This window comes from Crocuta crocuta, unplaced genomic scaffold (assembly GCF_008692635.1).
Source record: "Crocuta crocuta isolate KB4526 unplaced genomic scaffold, BGI_CrCroc_1.0 scaffold11, whole genome shotgun sequence".
Taxonomy (NCBI): Eukaryota; Metazoa; Chordata; class Mammalia; order Carnivora; family Hyaenidae; genus Crocuta; species Crocuta crocuta.
In genome coordinates this window covers 4,948,502-4,968,416 of record NW_027528624.1, presented here as the reverse complement: position 1 = coordinate 4,968,416, position 19,915 = coordinate 4,948,502, and the positions used below count along the sequence as shown (strand labels likewise).

The 19,915-nt window shown below is 40.6% G+C and overlaps 1 protein-coding gene across 1 annotated transcript in view; it reads right to left on the bottom strand.

Moving 5' to 3' along the window:
• FNDC1 (fibronectin type III domain containing 1) overlaps positions 1–19,915 on the bottom strand; it is an 82,015-nt gene that overhangs the window by 24,160 nt on the left and 37,940 nt on the right. Inside the window, exons 11-15 of the mRNA XM_077755075.1 lie at positions 19,670–19,914; positions 19,006–19,072; positions 17,900–18,000; positions 15,370–15,481; positions 13,668–14,075 (exon numbers count right to left, since the gene is read on the bottom strand). Of these exons, the coding sequence (XP_077611201.1) occupies positions 13,668–14,075; positions 15,370–15,481; positions 17,900–18,000; positions 19,006–19,072; positions 19,670–19,914 (933 nt within the window). The remainder of the gene's footprint in view (positions 1–13,667; positions 14,076–15,369; positions 15,482–17,899; positions 18,001–19,005; positions 19,073–19,669; position 19,915) is intronic.

Below are 19,915 nucleotides of genomic sequence, written 5' to 3'. Positions count from 1 at the left end.
CTTCTCAGTTAGTAAAATGGAGAATGCCTATAACTTAAGATATTGCTTAGATAGATCAAAGATGAACAATTAGACACTATAAAGAATGTGAGATGAAGCAGAAGACATTGCCTGCACTGCAAGGAGTTTATTGTATAATGGGAAGGTCAGATCAAGCAAAAAAAAAAACAAAAAGTGTGTGTGTGTGTGTGTGTGTGTGTGCGTGTGTGTGTTTGTGTGGGGGGTGTGTGCACACGCATGTGTATGTATATGGAAAGAGAGGGAAGAATAAAGGCAACAATACAATGCCAACAAACATATAATATCTGTGCTTCCACAAATAAACATACACATATGGTATCCATAACAAATGAGGAAATACTTAAGTACTGCTTCAATTATTGGAATGACTGAATGACACCAGGTTATTCCTATTATTTTAAAACAGTGTTTTAAAGGAAAGGGACACATGATTTAATCAGTGCAGCCAAGACTTTGGGTTTGGAAAAGATGATTTTATTTTTTTATTAAAATTTTTTAAAAAATGTTTTATTTATTTCTGAGAGAGAGAGAGACAGCGTGAGCAGGGGAGGGTCAGAGAGAGAGGGAGATACAGAATCTGAAACAGGCTCTAGGCTCTGGGCTAGCTGTCAGCACAGAGTCCAACACGAGGCTCGAACCCACAAACTGTGAGATCATGACCTGAGCTGAAGTGAGATGCGGAACAAACTAAGCCACCCAGGTGCCCCTGGAAAAGATGTTTTTAAAATTAGAGGGCTAGAAACAAAATTTTGGACTTTTCCAGCAGAATATAATACCAAATGGTCAACTAGGTAGAGGGTGTGGAGTGGGGGGTCTTGAAGGGCAGATATCCATTCAGTGATCATTAATACAGGTGCTAGATCATAAAAACCACAATAATAAGCATTTCAGGCTACTAGGCTACAAAGTGCCATGACCAAAATATTGCTTGCTAAATAAATACTGGATGTATACACAAGAAGCCCCAGTGCTTATGAGTGTACATTATGGATTGCACTAAATACATCAAAAGAGAAGGTACATGAGAAAAACACAAACTTGAGAGCAGAGTAAGAGGCAGGGAGACAGGGTACAGGTGGTTCCGTAGTTAATGTGTGAGAGGGAGCCCTGGGACTGTCCCTCAGCTGACACCAGAGGGTCTTACTGAAAGCACCCCTCTGCTCTCAGTGTCATTACAGCATTTACAGAACAAATGTCAAGGCTACTACAAGGTGTTCCACCAAAAAATGACAAACTTCACTGTATTGCATATATAATGCATAGGATTTTCCAGAGTAATAATGACCACCTTTCAAATGACGATCCATCTTTAGAAGCTAATTCCCACCCAAGATGCTTGCTCCTATGCCTCTCTCCAACATTGGCTCTGACAAGTTTCATTCCAATGATGAATGAAGCAGGGACTATGCTTGGTATCGCCAGGCACGTGGAGACTGGTAGAAGGAAGCCCAACAAAGAATAACAATTTGAGTACGGGCCAACAGGGCCAGCCTATGGATGGAGACGATGAAGCAAATCTAAGACGTGTGATGAAGGAGAGAGACAGATGGTGGCAGGGTGGGAGGACCCTGGGCTTATCTCATGACTACAACTAGACAACTACCAAATCATTCTAAAAACTCCAGAAATTGACCTGAACACTGGCAGAACAAACTCCACAGCTAAAGGGAGAGAAGAGGCCACACTGAAGAAGGTAGGAAGTGCAGAGATGGAGCTTGGGAGAGACACCGATCATAGCTACTATGGTGGAGAGGGAACGGTGGTTGTGGAGAAGGACAAGGGACAGACTAGCACACCGGGGAATGCATGGGCAAAATGAACCCTCATACAATTGCCTTGTAAAGAGAGAGGAGCCAAATTTCGTGACTTCTGGCAACCTGCATGGCTTAAAGCCTGGAGTATTTTTTTAAGTTTATATATTTATTTTTGAGAGAGAATGGGGGAGGGGCAGAGCAAGTGGGGGGTGGGGACAGAGGATCTGAAGCGGGCTCTGCGCCGACAGTAGAGAGCCTGATGTGGGGCTCAAACTCATGAACCATGAGATCATGACCTGAGCCAAAGGTAGATGCTTAACTGACTGAACCACCAAGGTGCCTCTTAAAGTCTGGAGCTTTAAAGATCAGTGGGCTTGGCTCTGAGATACCTCAGAGGACATTGAGGCTGTTCCTGCAGAGAAGGCTGGATAAATAGCCCCTGGACATACAGTATGAAAACAGTGATCTGAAAAGCACCTGAAGCTCAAAATGAAGAGGTTATTCACTCATCTCAGAGCACATCCCAGAGAGACAGTATTCAGAGAGACCTCTCCAGGAACAAAGGAACTGACAGGTCCCATTTCCCTTCCCCACCCCTCAGCATAAGCACAGTCCCAGCCTCAGTTCCAGCATAGCGCCCCTTCCCCCACCAGAAGACCAATCAACCCCTGGCCCAGGAATTTTGCAGGGATTTAGTTCTGACAGCAGTGGTGACAGGTTTCATTTCACAAGCAGACCAGAGCACACCTAGTCAAAACTCACCACATTCAGGCCAGGGGCCAAACACTGCCCACAACAAGTGGAGAGAGCTACTGCAGATGACCGGCCTGATGGATAAAGCGGCCAGGACGCAACAGCAGAGAACATGCAGCCCACATTGGAGATACCCCCAGAAGCACCAGGCCCTGGGGAACAGGGGACATTGCACTAAAGGCACTACAGGAACTCTTCTTCATAAAGCCATTACCTTTAAGAACAGGAGATGTAGCTTACTTTCCTAACACAGAAAAACAGTCAGAGAGACTAAGACAAAATGAGAAGACAGAAGAATTTGTCCCAAATGAAAGAACAGAAGAAGGCTACAGTTGGAGATCTAAGCAAAACAGATCTAAATAATGTGCCTGATGGAGTATTTAAAGCAGTGATCATAAGGATACTACTCATTGGACTTGAGAAAAGAGTGGAAGACAGCAGTGAGACCGTTACTATAGAGATGAAGATAACATCGCAGAGATAAAGAACTTGTTAAGTGAAATGACGGGGCACGTAGGTGGCTCAGTTGGTTGAGCGTCTGACTTCAGCTCAGGTCATGATCTCACGGTTCGTGGGTTCGAGCCCCGCATCAGACTTTGTGCTGACAGCTTGGAGCCTGGAGCCTGCTTTGGATTCTGTATCTTCCTCTCTCTCTGTCCCTCCCCCACTCATGCTCTTTTTCTTTCTGTCTCAATAATATATAAACATTAAAAATTTTTTAATGAAATGATAGATATGCTTGATGGAATTAACAGCAGGCTGGAAGAAGTGGAGGAATGAATTAATAACCTCTAAAACAGAGTAATGGAAAGCAATCAAGCTGAACAAAAGAGGGAAAAAAGAATTATGTAAAATGAGGAAAGATTTAGGGAACTTGGTGACTCCATCAAATGTAATAACATTTGTATTACAGGAGGCCCAGAAGAAAAGAGAGAAAAAATGGGACAGAGAATTTATTTGAAAAAATAATAGCTGAAAACTTCCCTAATCTGAAGAAGGAAACAGTAATTCAGATCCAGGAGACACAGAGAAACCACCATCCCCAACAAAATACACAAAAGCAGAAACACACCTAGACATATTGTACTTAAACTGGCAAAACATGGTGATATCAAAAATTTTTAAAGCATCAAGAGAAAAGAAGACAGTTATGTACAAAGGCAACCCCATAAGGTTATCAGCAAACTTTTCAGCAGAAACTTTTCAAGCCAGAAAGAAGCAGCATAATATATTCAAAGTGCTGAATGAGGTAAACCTGTAGCCAAGAATGCTCTCTATCCGGCAAGGCTATCATTCAAAATAGAAGGAGAGATAAAGAGTTTTCCAGACTGAGATGCCTGGGTGGCTCAGTCAGTTGAATGTCCAACTCTTCATTTTGGCTCATGTCATGATCCCTGAGTCATGGGATCAAGCCCCTTGTTGGAGCTCAGTGTAGAGTCTGCTTGAGATTCTCTCTGTCTCTCTGCCCCTCTCCCCTACTTTCACTCTCTAAGATAAGGAAAAGAAAAGAAAAGAAAAGAAAAGAAAAGAAAAGAAAAGAAAAGAAAAGAAAAGAAAAGAAGTTTCCCAGATAAACAAAAACTAAAGGAGTTCATGACCACTAAATCAGCCCTGCATGAAATATTAAAGGGGACTCTTTGAGTGGAAAAGAAATACCAAAAATGGCAGTGTGAGGGTAGGAAATGCAAATACAGTAAAAATGAATATTTATGTAAAAACATCAGTCAAGTTGAAGCGCTTGGGTGGTTCAGTCGGTTAGGCATCCGACTTCAGCTCAGGTCATGATCTCACAGTTTGTGGGTTCGCGCCCTGTATCGGGCTTTGTGCTGACAGCTCAGAGCCTGAAGCCTGTTTCGGATTCTGTGTCTCCCTCTCTCTCTGACCCTCCCCTGCTCACGGTGTCTCCCTCTCTCAGAAATAAATAAAAAACAATTTAAAAAAAACATCAGTCCAGGAACTTACAAAATAAAAAGATGTAAAATGTGACACCATATACCTAAAATGTGGGGAGAAGAGGAGTAAAGAATGGGTTCAAACTTAAATGACTATCAACTAAATATAAACTGTTATAATGCTGGCGAGGATGTGGAGAAACAGGCACCCTCCTACACTGTTGGTGGGAATGTAAACTGGTGCAGCCCCTCTGGAGAACAGTTTGGAGGTTCCTCAAAAAATTAACAATAGAACTCCCCTATGACCCAGCAATAGCACTGCTAGGAATTTATCCAAGGGATACAGGAGTGCTGATGCATAGGAGCACATGTACCCCGATGTTCATAGCAGCACTCTCCACAATAGCCAAATCATGGAAAGAGCCTAAGTGTCCATAAACGGACCAATGGATCAAGAAGATGTGGTTTATCTATACAATGGAATACTCCATGGCAATGAGAAGGAATAAAATCTGGCCATTTGTAGCAACGTGGATGGAACTTGAGGGTGTTTTGCTGAGCGAAATAAGTCAGACAGAGAAAGACAGATACCATACACTTCCACTTATAGGAGGATTAGGAGAAACATAATGGAGGACCATGGGGGAGAAGAAGGGGAAAAATAGTTGCGGGGAGAGAGGGAGGCAAACCATGAGAGACTCTTGAATATTGAGAACAAACTGAGGGCTGATGGGGATGGGAGAGGGGAATGGGGGTGATGGGCTTGGCGGAGGGCACTTGTTGGGATGAGCACTGGGTGTTATATGCAATCCAACTTGACTATGAAAAGAAAATAAAAAGATAAAAATAATAATAAAAAAATAAAAATAAACTGTTAAATCCAGAAGATGTCATATATAAACCTAATGGTAACCACAAATCAGAAATCACTAATAAATATGCAAATAAAGAGAAAGAAATATATCACTAAAGAAGATGAGCAAACCATGAAAGAGAGAAAGACAAGAAAGGATCAGAGAAAATCTTCAGACACAATCACAAAACAAGTAATAAATGGAAATAAATACATATCTATCAATATTTACTTTGAATGGAAAGGGACCAAATGCTCCAATCAAAAGACATAGGGTGACAGAATGGATAAAGAATAAGACCTACCTATATGCTGCCTACAGGAGACTTTTAGACCTAAAGTCACCTGTAGTTTGAAAGTGAGGAGATGGAGAAATATTTATCAGCAAATGAATATCAAAAGAAAGCCAGAGAAGCAAAATTTGTATCGGACAAAATAAACTTAAAATTTTTTTCTTTATTTTGAGAGAAAGAGAGAGATGGGGAGAGAGAAAGGGAAGGAGAGAACCGGAACCAGGCTTCGTGCTGTCAGCATAGAGCCCGATGTGGAGCTCAATCTCACCATGAGATCATAATCTGAGTCAAAATCAAGAGTCAGATGCTTAACTGACTGAGCCTCCCAGGCACCCCAGACAAAATGGACTTTAAAACAAAGACTGTGACAAGAGAAAAAGAAGTACACTACATTGTAATAAAAGCAACAATCCAACAAGAAGATAAAACAGTTATAAGTATTTATGCAATCAACTTGGAAGAACCTAAATACATAAAAATGTTCATACCAGAACTAACTAATAATAATACAATAATAGTAAAGGATTTTAATACCCCACTTACATCATTGGACAGATCATCTAAACAGAAAATCAACAAGGAAACAAATGGCTTGGAATGATACACTGGACTGGATGGATTTAACAAGTATACTCACAACATCTCATCTTAAAATAGCAGAATACATATTTTTAAATGCACATGGAATATTTTCTAGAATAGATGATATATTAGGTCACAAAACAAGTCCCAACAAATTCAAGAAGATTGAAGTCATACTATGCCTTTTTTCTGACCACAACACTGTGAACCTAGAAGTCAACCACAAAGAAAAGAAAATCTAGAAAGACCACAAACCACAAATACAAGGAGGTTACATAACATGTTACTAAACAATGAGTGAGTCAACCAGGAAATAAAAGAAAAAATTTAAAAAGTACATGGAAAGAAATGAAACACACACACACACACACACACACACACACGCACACACAGAAACACCCCCCCCACAAAGGTTCAAAACCGATGGGGTGCAGCAAAAGCTGTTCTAAGAGGGAAGTTTATAGCAATACAGGCCTATATCAAAAAGCAGGGGGAGGAAAAATCTCAAATAACCTAACCTTACAACTAAAGGAGCTAGAAAAGAAGAAGAAACAAAATCCAAAACTAGTAGAAGGAAGGAAATAATAAAGATTAGACAGAAATAATGAAATAGAAAGTAAAAAAAAAAAAAAAACCCAATGGAACAGATCAATAAAACCGGAGACTGGTTCTTTGAAAAGATTAACACAATTGATAAACTTTTAGTCAGACTAATAAAAAAAAAAGAAAAGAAACAAAAGAGAGAAGACTGAAAGAAAATCAGAAATGAAAGAGGAGAACTAACAATCAATGCCACAGAAATATAGAAATATAAACACAGAAATATAAAAAAGGATTATAAGAGAATATTATGAAAATTTCTATGCCAACAAACTGGACAACCTAGAAAAAATGGATAAATTCCTGGAAACATAGAACTTCCTAAAACTGAATCAGGAAGAAATAGAAAATATGGGCAGACTAATTACCAGCAAGGACATTGAATCAGTAATCAAAAAAACTCCCAACAAACAAAAGTCCAGGACCAGATGGCTTCAGAAGAGAATTCTACCAAACATTTACAGAAGAGTTAATACCTATTTTTCTCAAACTATTCCAAAAAAATAGAAGAGGAAAGAAAACTTCCAAATTCATGCAATGAGGCCAGAAATACCCTGATACCAAAAAGAGATAAAGACACCACAAAAAGACCTATATCTCTGATGAAAATAAATACAAAAATCCTCACCAAAATATTAGCAAACCAAATCCAATAATACATTAAAAAAATCAGTAACCATGATTAAGTGGGATTTATTCTAGGAATGCAAAGGTGGTTCAATATTTATGTATTAATCAACATGATACATAGCATCAAGAAGAGAAAGGATAAAACCATATGATCACTTCAATAGATGCAGAAAAAGCATCTGTTGACAGAGTACAACATCCATTCATGATAAAAAACCCTCAACAAAGTCAATTTAATATGACACTTCAACATGGTAAAGGCCATATATGAAAAACCCACAGCTAGTATCATCCATAATGGAGAAAAATGAGAGCTTTCCCCATAAGATCAAGAAAAAGACAAAGATGTCCACTCTCACGACCTTATTTCATTTTATTTCAAATAGTTATTTATTTATTTGGGGGGGGGGCAGAGAGAGGGAGAGATAGAGATTGCCCAGATAGAGAAGGACAGAGAGAGAGGGAGAGAGAGAATCCCAAGCAGGCTCTGCACTGTCAGTTCAGAGCTCAACCTAGGGTTCAGTCTGAGCCCTGACTGACTGAGCCACTCAGACATCCCTCACTTTTACTCAAGATAGTACTGGAAGTACTAGCCATAGCAATCAGACAAGACAAAGAAATAAAAAGCTTCCAAATTGGTAAGGAAGAAGTAAAACTTGCACTATTTGCAGATGACATGATACTCTATATAGAAAACCCAAAATGTTCTGCTCCAAAATTGCTAGAACTGGTAAGTGAAGTCACAGGGTACAAAATCAACATATGGAAATCTGTTGCATTTCTTTATACCAATAATGAAGCAGCAGAAAGAGAAATTAAGGAATCAATCCCATTTACAACTGCAACAAAAATATGATACCTAGGAATAAACCTAACCAAAGAGGTGAAAGATCTGTACTCTGAAAAGTATAAAACATTGATGAAAGAAACTGAAGATGACCCAAAAAATGGAAAGACATTCCACCCATGCTCATGGATTGGAAGAACAAGTATTGTTAAAATATCTACACCATTCAAAGCAACCTACAGATTTAATGTAATCCCTATCAAAATACCAATAGGATTTTTCACAGAACTAGACTAACAATTCTAAAATTTGTATGGACCACAAAATATCCTGAATTAGCCTAAGCAGTCTTGAAAAAGAAAAGAAAAGCTCGAGGCATCACAATTCTGGACTTCACAGCTGTTGTAATCAAGACCGTATGGTACTGGCACAAAAATAGGCCCATAAATCAATAGAGCAGAATAGAAAGTCCAGAAATAAACCCACAATTATATGGTAAATTAACCTTTGACAAAGCAGGAAAGAATATCCAATGGGAAAAAAGACAGTCTCTTCAACAAAGGGATTGGAGAAACTGAACGGCAATATGCAAAAGAATGAAACTGGGCCACTTTCTTACACCATGCATAAAAGTAAATTCATTATGGATAAAGGACCTAAATGTGAGAACTGAAAGCATAAATTTATCCTAGAAAAGAGCACAGGCAGTACTTTATCTGACATTGGCCATAACAACTTTTTCTGGAGAAGTCCCCTGAGTCCAGGGAAACAAAAGCAAACATAAATTATTGGGACTACATCAAAATAAAAAGCTTCTGCACAGCAAAGGAAACAATCAACAAAAGTACAAAATAATCTACTGAGTAGAAGATATTTGCAAATGACATATCCTATAAAGGGTTAGTAACCAAAATACATAAAGAACTTATACAATTTGACACACACAAAAACAATTAATCCAATTAAAAATGGGCAGAGGACATGAACAGACATTTCTCCAAAGAAGACACACAGATGGCCAACAGGCACATGAAAAGATGCTGATCATCACTTACGATCAGGGAAATGCAAATTGAAACTACAATGAGATATCATTTCACAGCTGTCAGAATGGCTAAAATCAAAAACACAGGAGACAACAGGCACTGGTGAGGATGTGGAGAAAAAGGAACCCTTGTGCACTATTGATAGAAATGCAAATTAGTGCAGCCACTGTGGAAACAGTATGGAGGTTCCTCAAAAAGTGAAAAAGAGAACTAGCTTATGATCCTGCAAGTATACTACTGGGTATTTACCCAAAGAACACAAAAACACTAACTCAAAGGGATACATCCACCCCCTATGTTTATAGCAGCATTATTTACAACAGGCAATATATGGAGGCAGCCCAGTTCTTCATTGGCTGATGAGTGGCTAAAGAAGATGTAGTACAGATATACAATGGAATATTACTCAGCCATAAAAAATAATGCAATCTTGCCATTTGCAATGACATGGATGGAAGTAGAGAGCATAATGTTAAGTGAAATAAGTCAGTCAGAGAATGACAAATACCACATGATTTCATTCATATATGGAATTTAAGACACAAAACACCAAGCAAAGCAGGGTGTGAGGAGAGAGACAGAGAAAGAAAGAGACAAACCAAGAAACAGACTCTTATCTATAGAGAACAAAATGATGGTGACCAGAGGGGAGGTGGGCAGGGGCGATGGGGATTAACCACAAGTGCACCTGCTGTGTTGAGCCCCGGGTGATTAAAATAAAAACTTCAAAGGAAAAGGAAGCACGATGGATGAAGAATGAGTGGGCAGTGAGACCTAGCAATAGAGATCAAAGGGCAAAACAAGTCAGAGGAGACCCCAAGGCTTCAGGCCTGGAGAGCTCTCTGGGTTATTGTCAATCTTTACCCTGTCATGGTTTATTTTATAGATGAACAATTTGGCTTTCTTTCTTTTTTTTTTTAATGTTTATTTATTTTTGAGAGGTGGGGAGGGACAGAGAGAGGGACACACAGAATCTGAAGCAGGCTCCAGGCTCTGAGCTGTCAGCACAGAGCCCGATGCAGGGCTTGAACAAACTATGAAATCATGACCTGCGCTGAAGTCAGCTAATTAACCACCTGAGCCACCCAGGGGCCCCACAACTTGGGTTTTTAAATCAGAATAACAAAACAAGAGCTACTCCATCCCTTTTTAGTTTACCATGTGGATTTTCTCAAAATGACATCACCGCCACAACGATAAAGATGAAACATCTATCAATGGAATGTACTCAATTCTAACTCAGGGCTGATCTAGACACAAAACTGAATCATGCTGGCTTTCACTCTTAGAACCTATCATTGGAAAGTATTTTAAAAAACCCACCATGTCAATATCATTATGTATTAGGGAACTGTAAATCAAAACCACCAGGAGATACTTCACGTCCACTAGGATGGTGAGAATCAAAAGGACAGACAATAACAAGTGTTGCTGAAAGTGTAGAGAAATCAGAAGCCTCATACCCTGCTGCTGGAAATGCAAAATGATGCAGCCACTATGGAAAGCAGCTTAGCAGTTCCTCAAAAGGTAAACACAGAGTTGCCATTGGACGCAGCAGCTCTATTACCTATACCCCAGAGAACTGAATACAGGTGTTAAAAAAAATTGTACACAATGTTCACAGCAGCCTTATTCATAATAGCCCAAAGGTGAAAATAATCCAAATGTCCATCAACCAATAAATGGATAAAATATGGTTTATCTACACAATGGAATACTGATCAGCAGTAAAAGGAATAAAGTACAGATATATTCTGCAACATGGATGAAACTTGAATACAGATCATGCTGAGTAAAAGAAGCCAGACACAAAGGCCACATACTGGATTCCATTTATATGAAATGTCCAGAATAGACAAACCCATAGAGACAGTAAGTGGATTCGTGGTTTCCTAGGGGTTAGAAGGAGTGGGGAGTGAGGAGTAATGGCTAATGGGTATGGAATTTCTTTTGGGGTGATGGAAATGTTCTAGAATTTGATAGTGGTGATGGCTGCACAACCCTGTGAATACACTAAAAACCACTAAACTATACAGTTTAGAAGGGTAAACTTTACGGTATGTGTGTTCTATCTCAAGAAAGCTATAATTTAAAAGTTTTAAATAAAAATAACTATGATTAGAATTAATATGAGGAAGAAAATAAAGTTGTTAGTGGAGCAGTATAAATAAAAAAGGAAGATCAACCACACAGGGAATTTTTTAAAAAAATAATTATAGTACATTTTAACTTCATATAAAGATTATATGTTGCTTTCCCTAAATTTAGTTTTTTCCATATTTGTATTGATTTGTACTTATTTTGAAGATTCTGCCTAAAGGCAAATTATAATTAGCACTTGGATACTAATTCAGCCTGGGAAGGACAAAAATGACATAAGTGAAGTAAAAACATACACATACATCATTATTTGCAAAAATACGAAGGCGAAGGAGGAGAAGGAGGGGAAGGAACAANAAGGCAAATTATAATTAGCACTTGGATACTAATTCAGCCTGGGAAGGACAAAAATGACATAAGTGAAGTAAAAACATCATTATTTGCAAAAATACGAAGGCGAAGGAGGAGAAGGAACCAAGAAATACCAAGAAAAACATTGACTCTCATGCCAAATAAAAGTCCAACAAATTTCTAAAGTAAATGAAATGAATATGCTATAAGCCCTCTATAAAAGTAGACAAAAGAAAATGCAAATATTCACAATAACAGTAGTAATTCAAATCCAAAATAGTCACTCTTCTGTTTGCAAACAATTATTAAGTACAGATCGGTTCCAATTATACCTCAATTTAAAAAATAAATACATTTGAGGTGCCTGGGTGGCTCAGTTGGTTAAGTGTCTGACTTTGGCTCAGGTCATGATCTCACAGTTGGTGAGTTTGAGCCCGGCGTCGGGCTCTGTGCTGACAGCTCAGAGCCTGGAGCCTGCTTCAGATTCTGTGTCTCCCTCTCTTTCTGCTCCTCCCCCACTCACACTCTGTCTCTCAAAAACAAATAAATGTTAAAAAAAAAATTTAAGCAAAAATTTTAAAAAATGAATGTATCAATGTATGCAGAAGTAAAAAGTCAAGGGAAGTACATAATATTTTCATACCAGAAATCCAAAGGTAAATTCCAATGCGTGGTCACTCGGTGAAATGATAGTGTGCAAATCTTCCCAACAGCCCTCTTCCTCAGCATGTTTTCTTGTTCTTTGGTGCGAATTTTTAGATGTATCCAATGTTCCTGTGTATTTGGAGCTTTTCTGTGGGAAGACCGACTTCAAACAGAATTCCCATTTTGAATACAGCATTCAAGTTCAAGTTGATTGGGCTTATCATGGTCAACAAGGCTGACCATGGGCATGCAAAATGACTCCTGAAATGAAGCACCTTCACTCTGCATTAGCTTAAAAAGACAGAAGTTTTCCACGTTTTAGCTACTGTGGAGAGACTCTTGAATGCTGACAAAAACTGAGGACTGATGGATGTGGGGGGGAGGAGGGATGGGCATGGAGGAGGACACTTGTGGGGATGAGCACTGAGTGTTATGTGGAAACTAATTTGACAATAAACTATTAAAAAAAAATAAATAAATACAAAAAAAAAAAAAGACAGAAGTTTTACAGCCTACACTGCGATTCATTTCAACCTAAAGGAAGGAGATGAATCTGCTTCCTCGGTGCATGACACAAATGCAGGACGACCTCTTCTGAAGCAGCCTGAGCAGGGACTGAGCAGAAGAGACGATGACCTTTCAGCTGTGACCTTCCACTGTGACCAGACGGAAGAGCCCTCGCTTCCATTCTTCAGGGGGAACGGGCCCCTCTCAGCAGGCAGACACAGCAGGGGCAGAGGACAGTCCTGACGGTGTCCCACAGCAGAGAAAAGGGCGCAGTCGTACTCAGGGGACAGCAGTCCTACCCACTACCACCAGAGCCCAGCGACTCAAGGGTTAGCATTTTCCAAAGGGAGCACTGATCAAGAAAGCGTCTGGCTGGCAGATGTGCTCAGGACACTCCTTTTCTTGGAAACTCACAATGAGGCTATTCAATGATTTGAACAACCCAGCCGTAAAAAATCATTAACCTAGTTTAAATCACATAGCTAATCACTGAACCTTTTTTAAAAAACTATATAGCACGTAAGAATCTACTAATATCCAGTAATACCCACTTGGGGAAACGCTAGTCCATACTCATAATGCTCCATGTTTTAGCTAAATTTTTGACTTGGGTTGTGATCAGGATTGCCAGGCAAATAAGTATGCATGTTAAGTGCGCCCCATGCCATACTTTCCTTTGCTAACTCTGACAGCCCTAGTTGACACACTGCCCTGAGCAAACCCCGGGGGACTACAGATGCCTCTACTCAGCATTCCAGGTGCACCTACTTACCCCTCCCCGCAGCCTTTGTGACTCTATTGTGAAATGCAGCGTACTAGTTACGTGGGACACCATCATAACGAAGGCAGTTACCTTCTTCAGGGTAGCACTCTGGGACCCCGCTGGAGCCCATTATGAGGTTACCATCTTCATCATGCCGTTCCAGGGTCCCAGGGGGACAGGTGGGAAGAGGAGTGGTGGGTTCAGGGGTGGTGGTAGTGGTGGTGGTTGTCTGCGTAGTGGTTCGAATTGTGGTCGTTGGGCGTGTGGTGGTGGTCGTGCGGCGGGTGGTAGTGGTCATGGGTCTTGGTGTTGTCGTGGTGGGTCGTGTTGTGGTGGTGGGGGCACGCGTGGTAGTTTTCACAACCTCCAAGCCCACCAGGGGCTTCCCTCCAAGACTCAGAATGGGCTTATCCTGGGCACTAGCCAGGGGTTTGCCGTGCCGCCCCTGCCCAAAGAGGGGAAGGCCCTCAGGGCTCACCACCGGCGTGCCTCCCAGATCTGAAACGGAATCAAACAAAAGCTATGCAGCAAGATGAAATAATCCAGAGGCAGTAAAAAATAAACTCAAAGTGTCCCCTCAAATTTATGTATTTGTATATTTTAAACAGTAAAAAGCAAAGGAAGGAATGAAAGAATATTCAACAGAGGTAGCAAGGTCTGCTGCTATCCAGAAATTTCTGGGCTTATTATATTGCCCGTTACTCTGCATTACCTTTATATAAATGTGTGAATACTTCATCGATTTGCCCCATTACCTTGAAATAACTCTTAGTCTCTGGTAAGGAAAGTAATTCCTCGTCTTGATTCCCTCCCGTCAGGAGGAGAAGTGTTACATTGTACCAGGGGTGACAAACTTACTCTTTAAAGGGTCAGAGAAGTTGGAGGGCCAGATATTTAAAAAAAAATTTTTTTTAATGTTTTCTTTATTTCTAGGAGAGAGAGAGAGAGACAGCGTGAGCAGGGGAGGGTCAGAGAGAGAGGGAGTCACAGACTGAAACAGGCTCCAGGCTCTGAGCTGGCAGTCAGCACAGAGCCCGACGCGGGGCTCGAACCCACGAACCGCGAGATCATGACCTAAGCGAAAGTCGGACGCTTAACCGACTAAGCCACCCAGGCGCCCCTGGATATTTTAAGCTTTATGTTGCAGCTACTCAACTCTGCCATAGAAACTCTGGGGCGCGTGATTACGCATCTGACTCTGATCTCAGTTCATGGGATAGAGCCATGGACTCCGCTCTGATAGCACAAAGCCTGCTTGGGATTCTTTCTCCTCATTCTTTCTCCCTCTCTCTCTGCCCCTCCTCCACTTGTGCACATGCACGTTCTCTCTCTCTCCCAAAATAAATAAGCTTAAAAAAAAAAAAGCAAGAGTACACAGATGAGTGTTTCTGGGAATTTCAAATAATTTTCATGTGTCACAAATATTCTTATTTTTTTTTTTTTATTTTCCCTCCAATCATTTAAAAGTGCAAAAACAATTCTGAGCTCACAGGCATTACAAAAGCAGGCAGCAGACAGGGCTTGGCCTTTGTACCATTGTCTGCTCCAGCTGTAGGCTGCCCTATTTCAAGAAGAAAGTCAAGCGCCACCTTTTCTGGAGGGTTGAATCTGGAGCAAGAGTATAACTACAGTTGTAGCAAGGAAAAAGCTAAGTTCTGCCTCTTTGGGGGCGCTCCTTTCCACATGGCTAAAAATAGCTGGACCAAGGGTCCCCATCACAGATGGGGAGGGGGTTGTTATTCTACAGCTAATTCAGAACATTTTTGTGGCCAAAAAAACCATTGTCACTTACCCACAATGGTGCGACCATCTCCTCCCAGTTTAATTCGAAGAGGATTCCCTTGTGAATCTTGGAGGTACCTTCCTTCTGCATTTAATACTAACCCACGATCGAGATCCACGACCTAAATCCATGACAGACAGATTAAAGGATATACTGAGCATTAATCCAACTACACAAACATGCATGAAGCCTCCACAGAAGGAAACCATAATGGGAGTAGGAAACATTATTTTTGTCCACATCATTCACAAGGTTTAAGAATAAAGTGTAAATGTCACACTATTGTTTACCCATAGAATATGTAAATTGTTTTAAGATGATCAAATATGCAAACGATGTTCAAAATGCTACTACCATTTAGTATGCTGTGTGTAATGCTGAAAAGCGAAATAACTTAAGTGTTCATGAATGGAGGGAAGGAATTAAATACATTACGGCCCATTCATAAAGTGGAACGCTAGCAACCATTGATAAAGATTTGGCAATTCTACATATATTGACATCAACCACTACAGACTCAGATTACAGGACTGCCTACTTTGCAGAAATAAAAATATATCCATTTGTAAGCTTAAAACTGCAGGGAAAAATAATCTGGACGGACATATCCCAAACTGTTAGCAGTGGTTTTCTCTGAGGAGTGGTTTGGGATATTTATTAGCCTCAAATGTATCTGTTTCATATACTTCTGAATTGTTTTAACTTCTAGCCATGATCATGTATCGCTAGTGTATTAAGTATAGGAAATGCTTCCATCAAGCTGTCGCTGTTAAACATTGAAGTTGTTATAACAAACACAAATTAATTTGTAATTAAATAGCCTAATATAGAATGTATGCAAAATCTTCATATTCTAAGAAGTCATAAAATTGGGGTGAAGAGAAACTATTATTATCCCTGTTGAGAAACAAGCTCAGGCTCTACGCTGGTGGTTCTCAAAGTGTGACCTGGACCAGCAGCCTCAGCGTCAGGGGAAACTGCCAGATATGCTAATTACCTAGCCCCACCGCAGACCTTAGCTGCCAAGCCCCATGATGTCTGAGAACCATGACTGCACAGCAGGCCAGTGGAGGAAGTCCTGTAAGGAGGCCACTTTGCTGGGTGCTGTCTTGGTAATTAAAATAAAACCTATTTATATAAATCCTACTTTTGAACTCTAATCCATACCATTTCAATGCAAAATTGTTTACAATGAGGGGTGCCTGGGTGGCTCAGTCAGTTAAGCTTCCAACTCTTGAAATCAGCTCTGGTCACTATCTCAACGTTTGTGAGATGGAGGCCTGCGTCAGGCTCTGTGCTGACAGTCTGGAGCCTGCTTGGGATTCTCTCTCTCCCTTTCTCTCTCTCTCCCCTTTCCCTGCTCATTCTCTCTCTCTCTCTCTCTCTCTCAAAATAAATAAACTTAAAAAAAAGTTTTACAGGGGCGCCTGGGTGGCTCAGTCGGTTAAGTATCCGACTTCGGCTCAGGTCATGAGCTCATGGTTCGTGGGTTCGAGCCCTGCATCGGGCTCTCTGCTGACAGCTCAGAGCCTGGAGCCTGCTTCGGATTCTGTGTCTCCCTCTCTCTTTGGCCCTCCCCTGCTCACACTCTCTCTCTCTCTCAGAAATAAATAAAACATTTTTTAAAAAGTTTCACAAAAATTGTTTACAAATGACATTTTACTCTAATATACATTCTACCTTTATAAATTCCTGTTCCTTTGAGAAATGATTAAATGTATCTTTTTACCTGTGACTAAAATTTTTATGAAGTCTCTCAATATGTTTTCTTACAGCTTACTGTCATGAAGGGGAAGTTTTGACAGGGAATTCCTAGTCAAAATATGAAGAATTTTGTGAGTCTCTGAAAAAAAAATATTTTCAATCCTTGGACATTGTAAAGTGTTCTCCCCATTACCCTTTAACCTACCAAAAAAAAAAAAAAAATCCCTAGCATTTATCTTAACCTCAGGAAGCGAAAGTTACTGAAGCTTAAGCATATATAAAATACTAATAATTATTTTTTATTTCAGTGAGACAACAATTGTTGGAAAATTCAGAAGGTGAACTGCTAAAAATTGCCTGTTAGATTCAGTATGTTTTGATTTGCTCATTTGTTTTTACCCTGCTTTCTTTTGCAAAGGATTTGAGATAATTTACAGGGGGAAAATGTGTATACTAGTTAATCAAATAATAAGCAAAGAATAAAAATAAAGCTTTCAGGGGAGAAGAAAAATAAGTCCATTTGAGAGGCTAAGCACTAGGGTCTGTGCCATTGGAACATACGCTTGTGTGATTTTCCTAACCAGTCAAAGCAAACAGGAAATAAAGGCCCCCTTTATTTTATTGGCAACGCGAAGAAAGTGCACTAGTGATTCATGGGCATGAAAGATCTTGATGAGCACTGGAAGAAACAGCACACACGTATGCTGACATATGAGTGGTTAAAACTAGAGAAGGGAAATGAAAGACCCTATCATTGATTGTTACCCAATGCCCACCATTTTTCTCTGCCCAACAGCATGAAAATAACTGGTATGTGTAAAGAAGTTTACCCTACCCACTTTGTTCCTTGAGGCCCATTGATAATTCTTTGTCCACTTGGTTTTCCATTACTACCAGGAAGTACTTTCGCTTCTACATTTGGTCTGCCATTATAACCTACATGGCACAAAACAAATAACAAAAAAAAAAAAAAAGGAAAAAGAAAAAACAACAGCAAAAAAAAAATCTGGTAAATTCAACGGTCCTATAAGGTTGGCTTCATACCAAACTCTAAGTAGTAACACATCATTTCAAAAAGAAATACTAAACAGGATTTTAAACCAACAGCTTGTATATATTAGATGACAGTCTTAAATTGTGACTTCTAAATGCCCAGTATGAATGTCTATTAAGAATACAGTAAAGTCACAGTTTTCTGATACTATTAGGGAAAGGAGACAGTCTGATGTAAGTAAATTTTCTAGATAAAGCTTAAGACAGTAATGGCTATAGCATTATTTTAGCCAGTTGGGAGACAGAGGGAAGGAGAGTAGAAAGGATGGAGGAAACTATCTCTAAAATATACTAGATGCTGTCCCGCTCTTCACAGCAGATTATACTAAACCCAACAACTATTTCTAGCTGAATCGGCTCCAATCGTCAATCGCCAAGTGTAAATGCTCAGTGCTGACTTGAAGCTTGCTGACGTCTTTGGGGCTGCTTGAGAAGTGTTAGCTCAGGGAAAAAAATAGAAGGTTTGGTTAGCTGCCGCTTCCATTACTCTTCTGTCTGCTCCTAGCACCTGCCCTTGGGTCTCCATCTTCCGGCATTTCTGATCAGCTCCAGTTAGTGCGAGGTCTCTGTGCTGGGAGCACTCTGGTCCAGCCCCACCCACAGCATAAAATACTTGGGCTTTCTGACAAGTATTTGCAGGTCAGAGACTTATTTTCCTTGCTCAAATAGTTAATGAAAATTAAATATTTATTGAATTTCTGCTATACACAAGGGAATGTGGATTTCACATCTATTATCAAGGTCTTAGAACTGCTTAACATAGCCCATTTTAATAGAAAACCGACCTCTAAATGGAGCATTTTCTATGTCTTCACATTGGGCTAAAATATATAATACATAGTACAGACTAACAAACACTAATACATTGTTTCAAGAATCTTCCATTACGCCCAAATTCCACCCAAGGATTCTGCCCTGGGGTCCGTGTAGACTCTAATTCACAGCTGTCTACATTCTGTCCTCAATGTAAGTCACACATCTGGCTCTTACTCCTCTGTGTGACAATCATCTTTAACACGCATTTTTTTTTTCCTGGAAGATTTTAAACAACATTCCCTGAGTGCAATGTCTACGCAACACATCTGAGTCTGTCGCAGGGTATGTTAAGTTGAGAATCAACAAGAACAAGCCTACACAGGTCCTTCATTCCTTACTGTGGATTCTTTAAATATACCCTGGCAGGTGAAGGACTAAAAGTAACCTAAAATACAAGAACCCTCGTCTGGCATCAGGACCGTGACACATTTTCACAGATTAAGGGCGTATGTTCAGGAGTTCAAAGAGGGGTGTGTGGCCGAGGAATGGCGGAGGCCTGGGGGAATCAGCACATCTGCCATGGGAAGCTGTCTGACCTCCGCAAACCGCTCAGCTCCCGGAGCCCTGGCTTCCTCATCCAAAAAGTGGTTAAAAGATTGAAATCACATTTTCACAGCTCTTAGCACAGGGCTGGGACACAGCAGACGCTCAAGGGTGTAAAATAAAAGCTTCTCAAGGATTGCTTTGGAGCTCTCCTGAGAGCCGCAAAGAGAATGTTAAGGTCAAAGCAAATTACCTTGGGGGCGNGCTTGGCCTTCGCGCTGCTGCCGTCCGCGAACGTGCCGCCCCTGGGGCTGGAGGGGGACGGCCACTTCAGAACCGAGGCCGACAGGGGGTCCTCGTCCTTTCCTCCCTTAAAAAACACCGCGCCTTCGCCCTCCGCCTCCTCTGAGACCGACTGCTGAGACTTAGGGGGCAGGGGCTCGCGTTTGGACGCTGCAGCCGGGGAGGCTCGGTCCTTCTTCCCCGCAGCTTGGGGCCC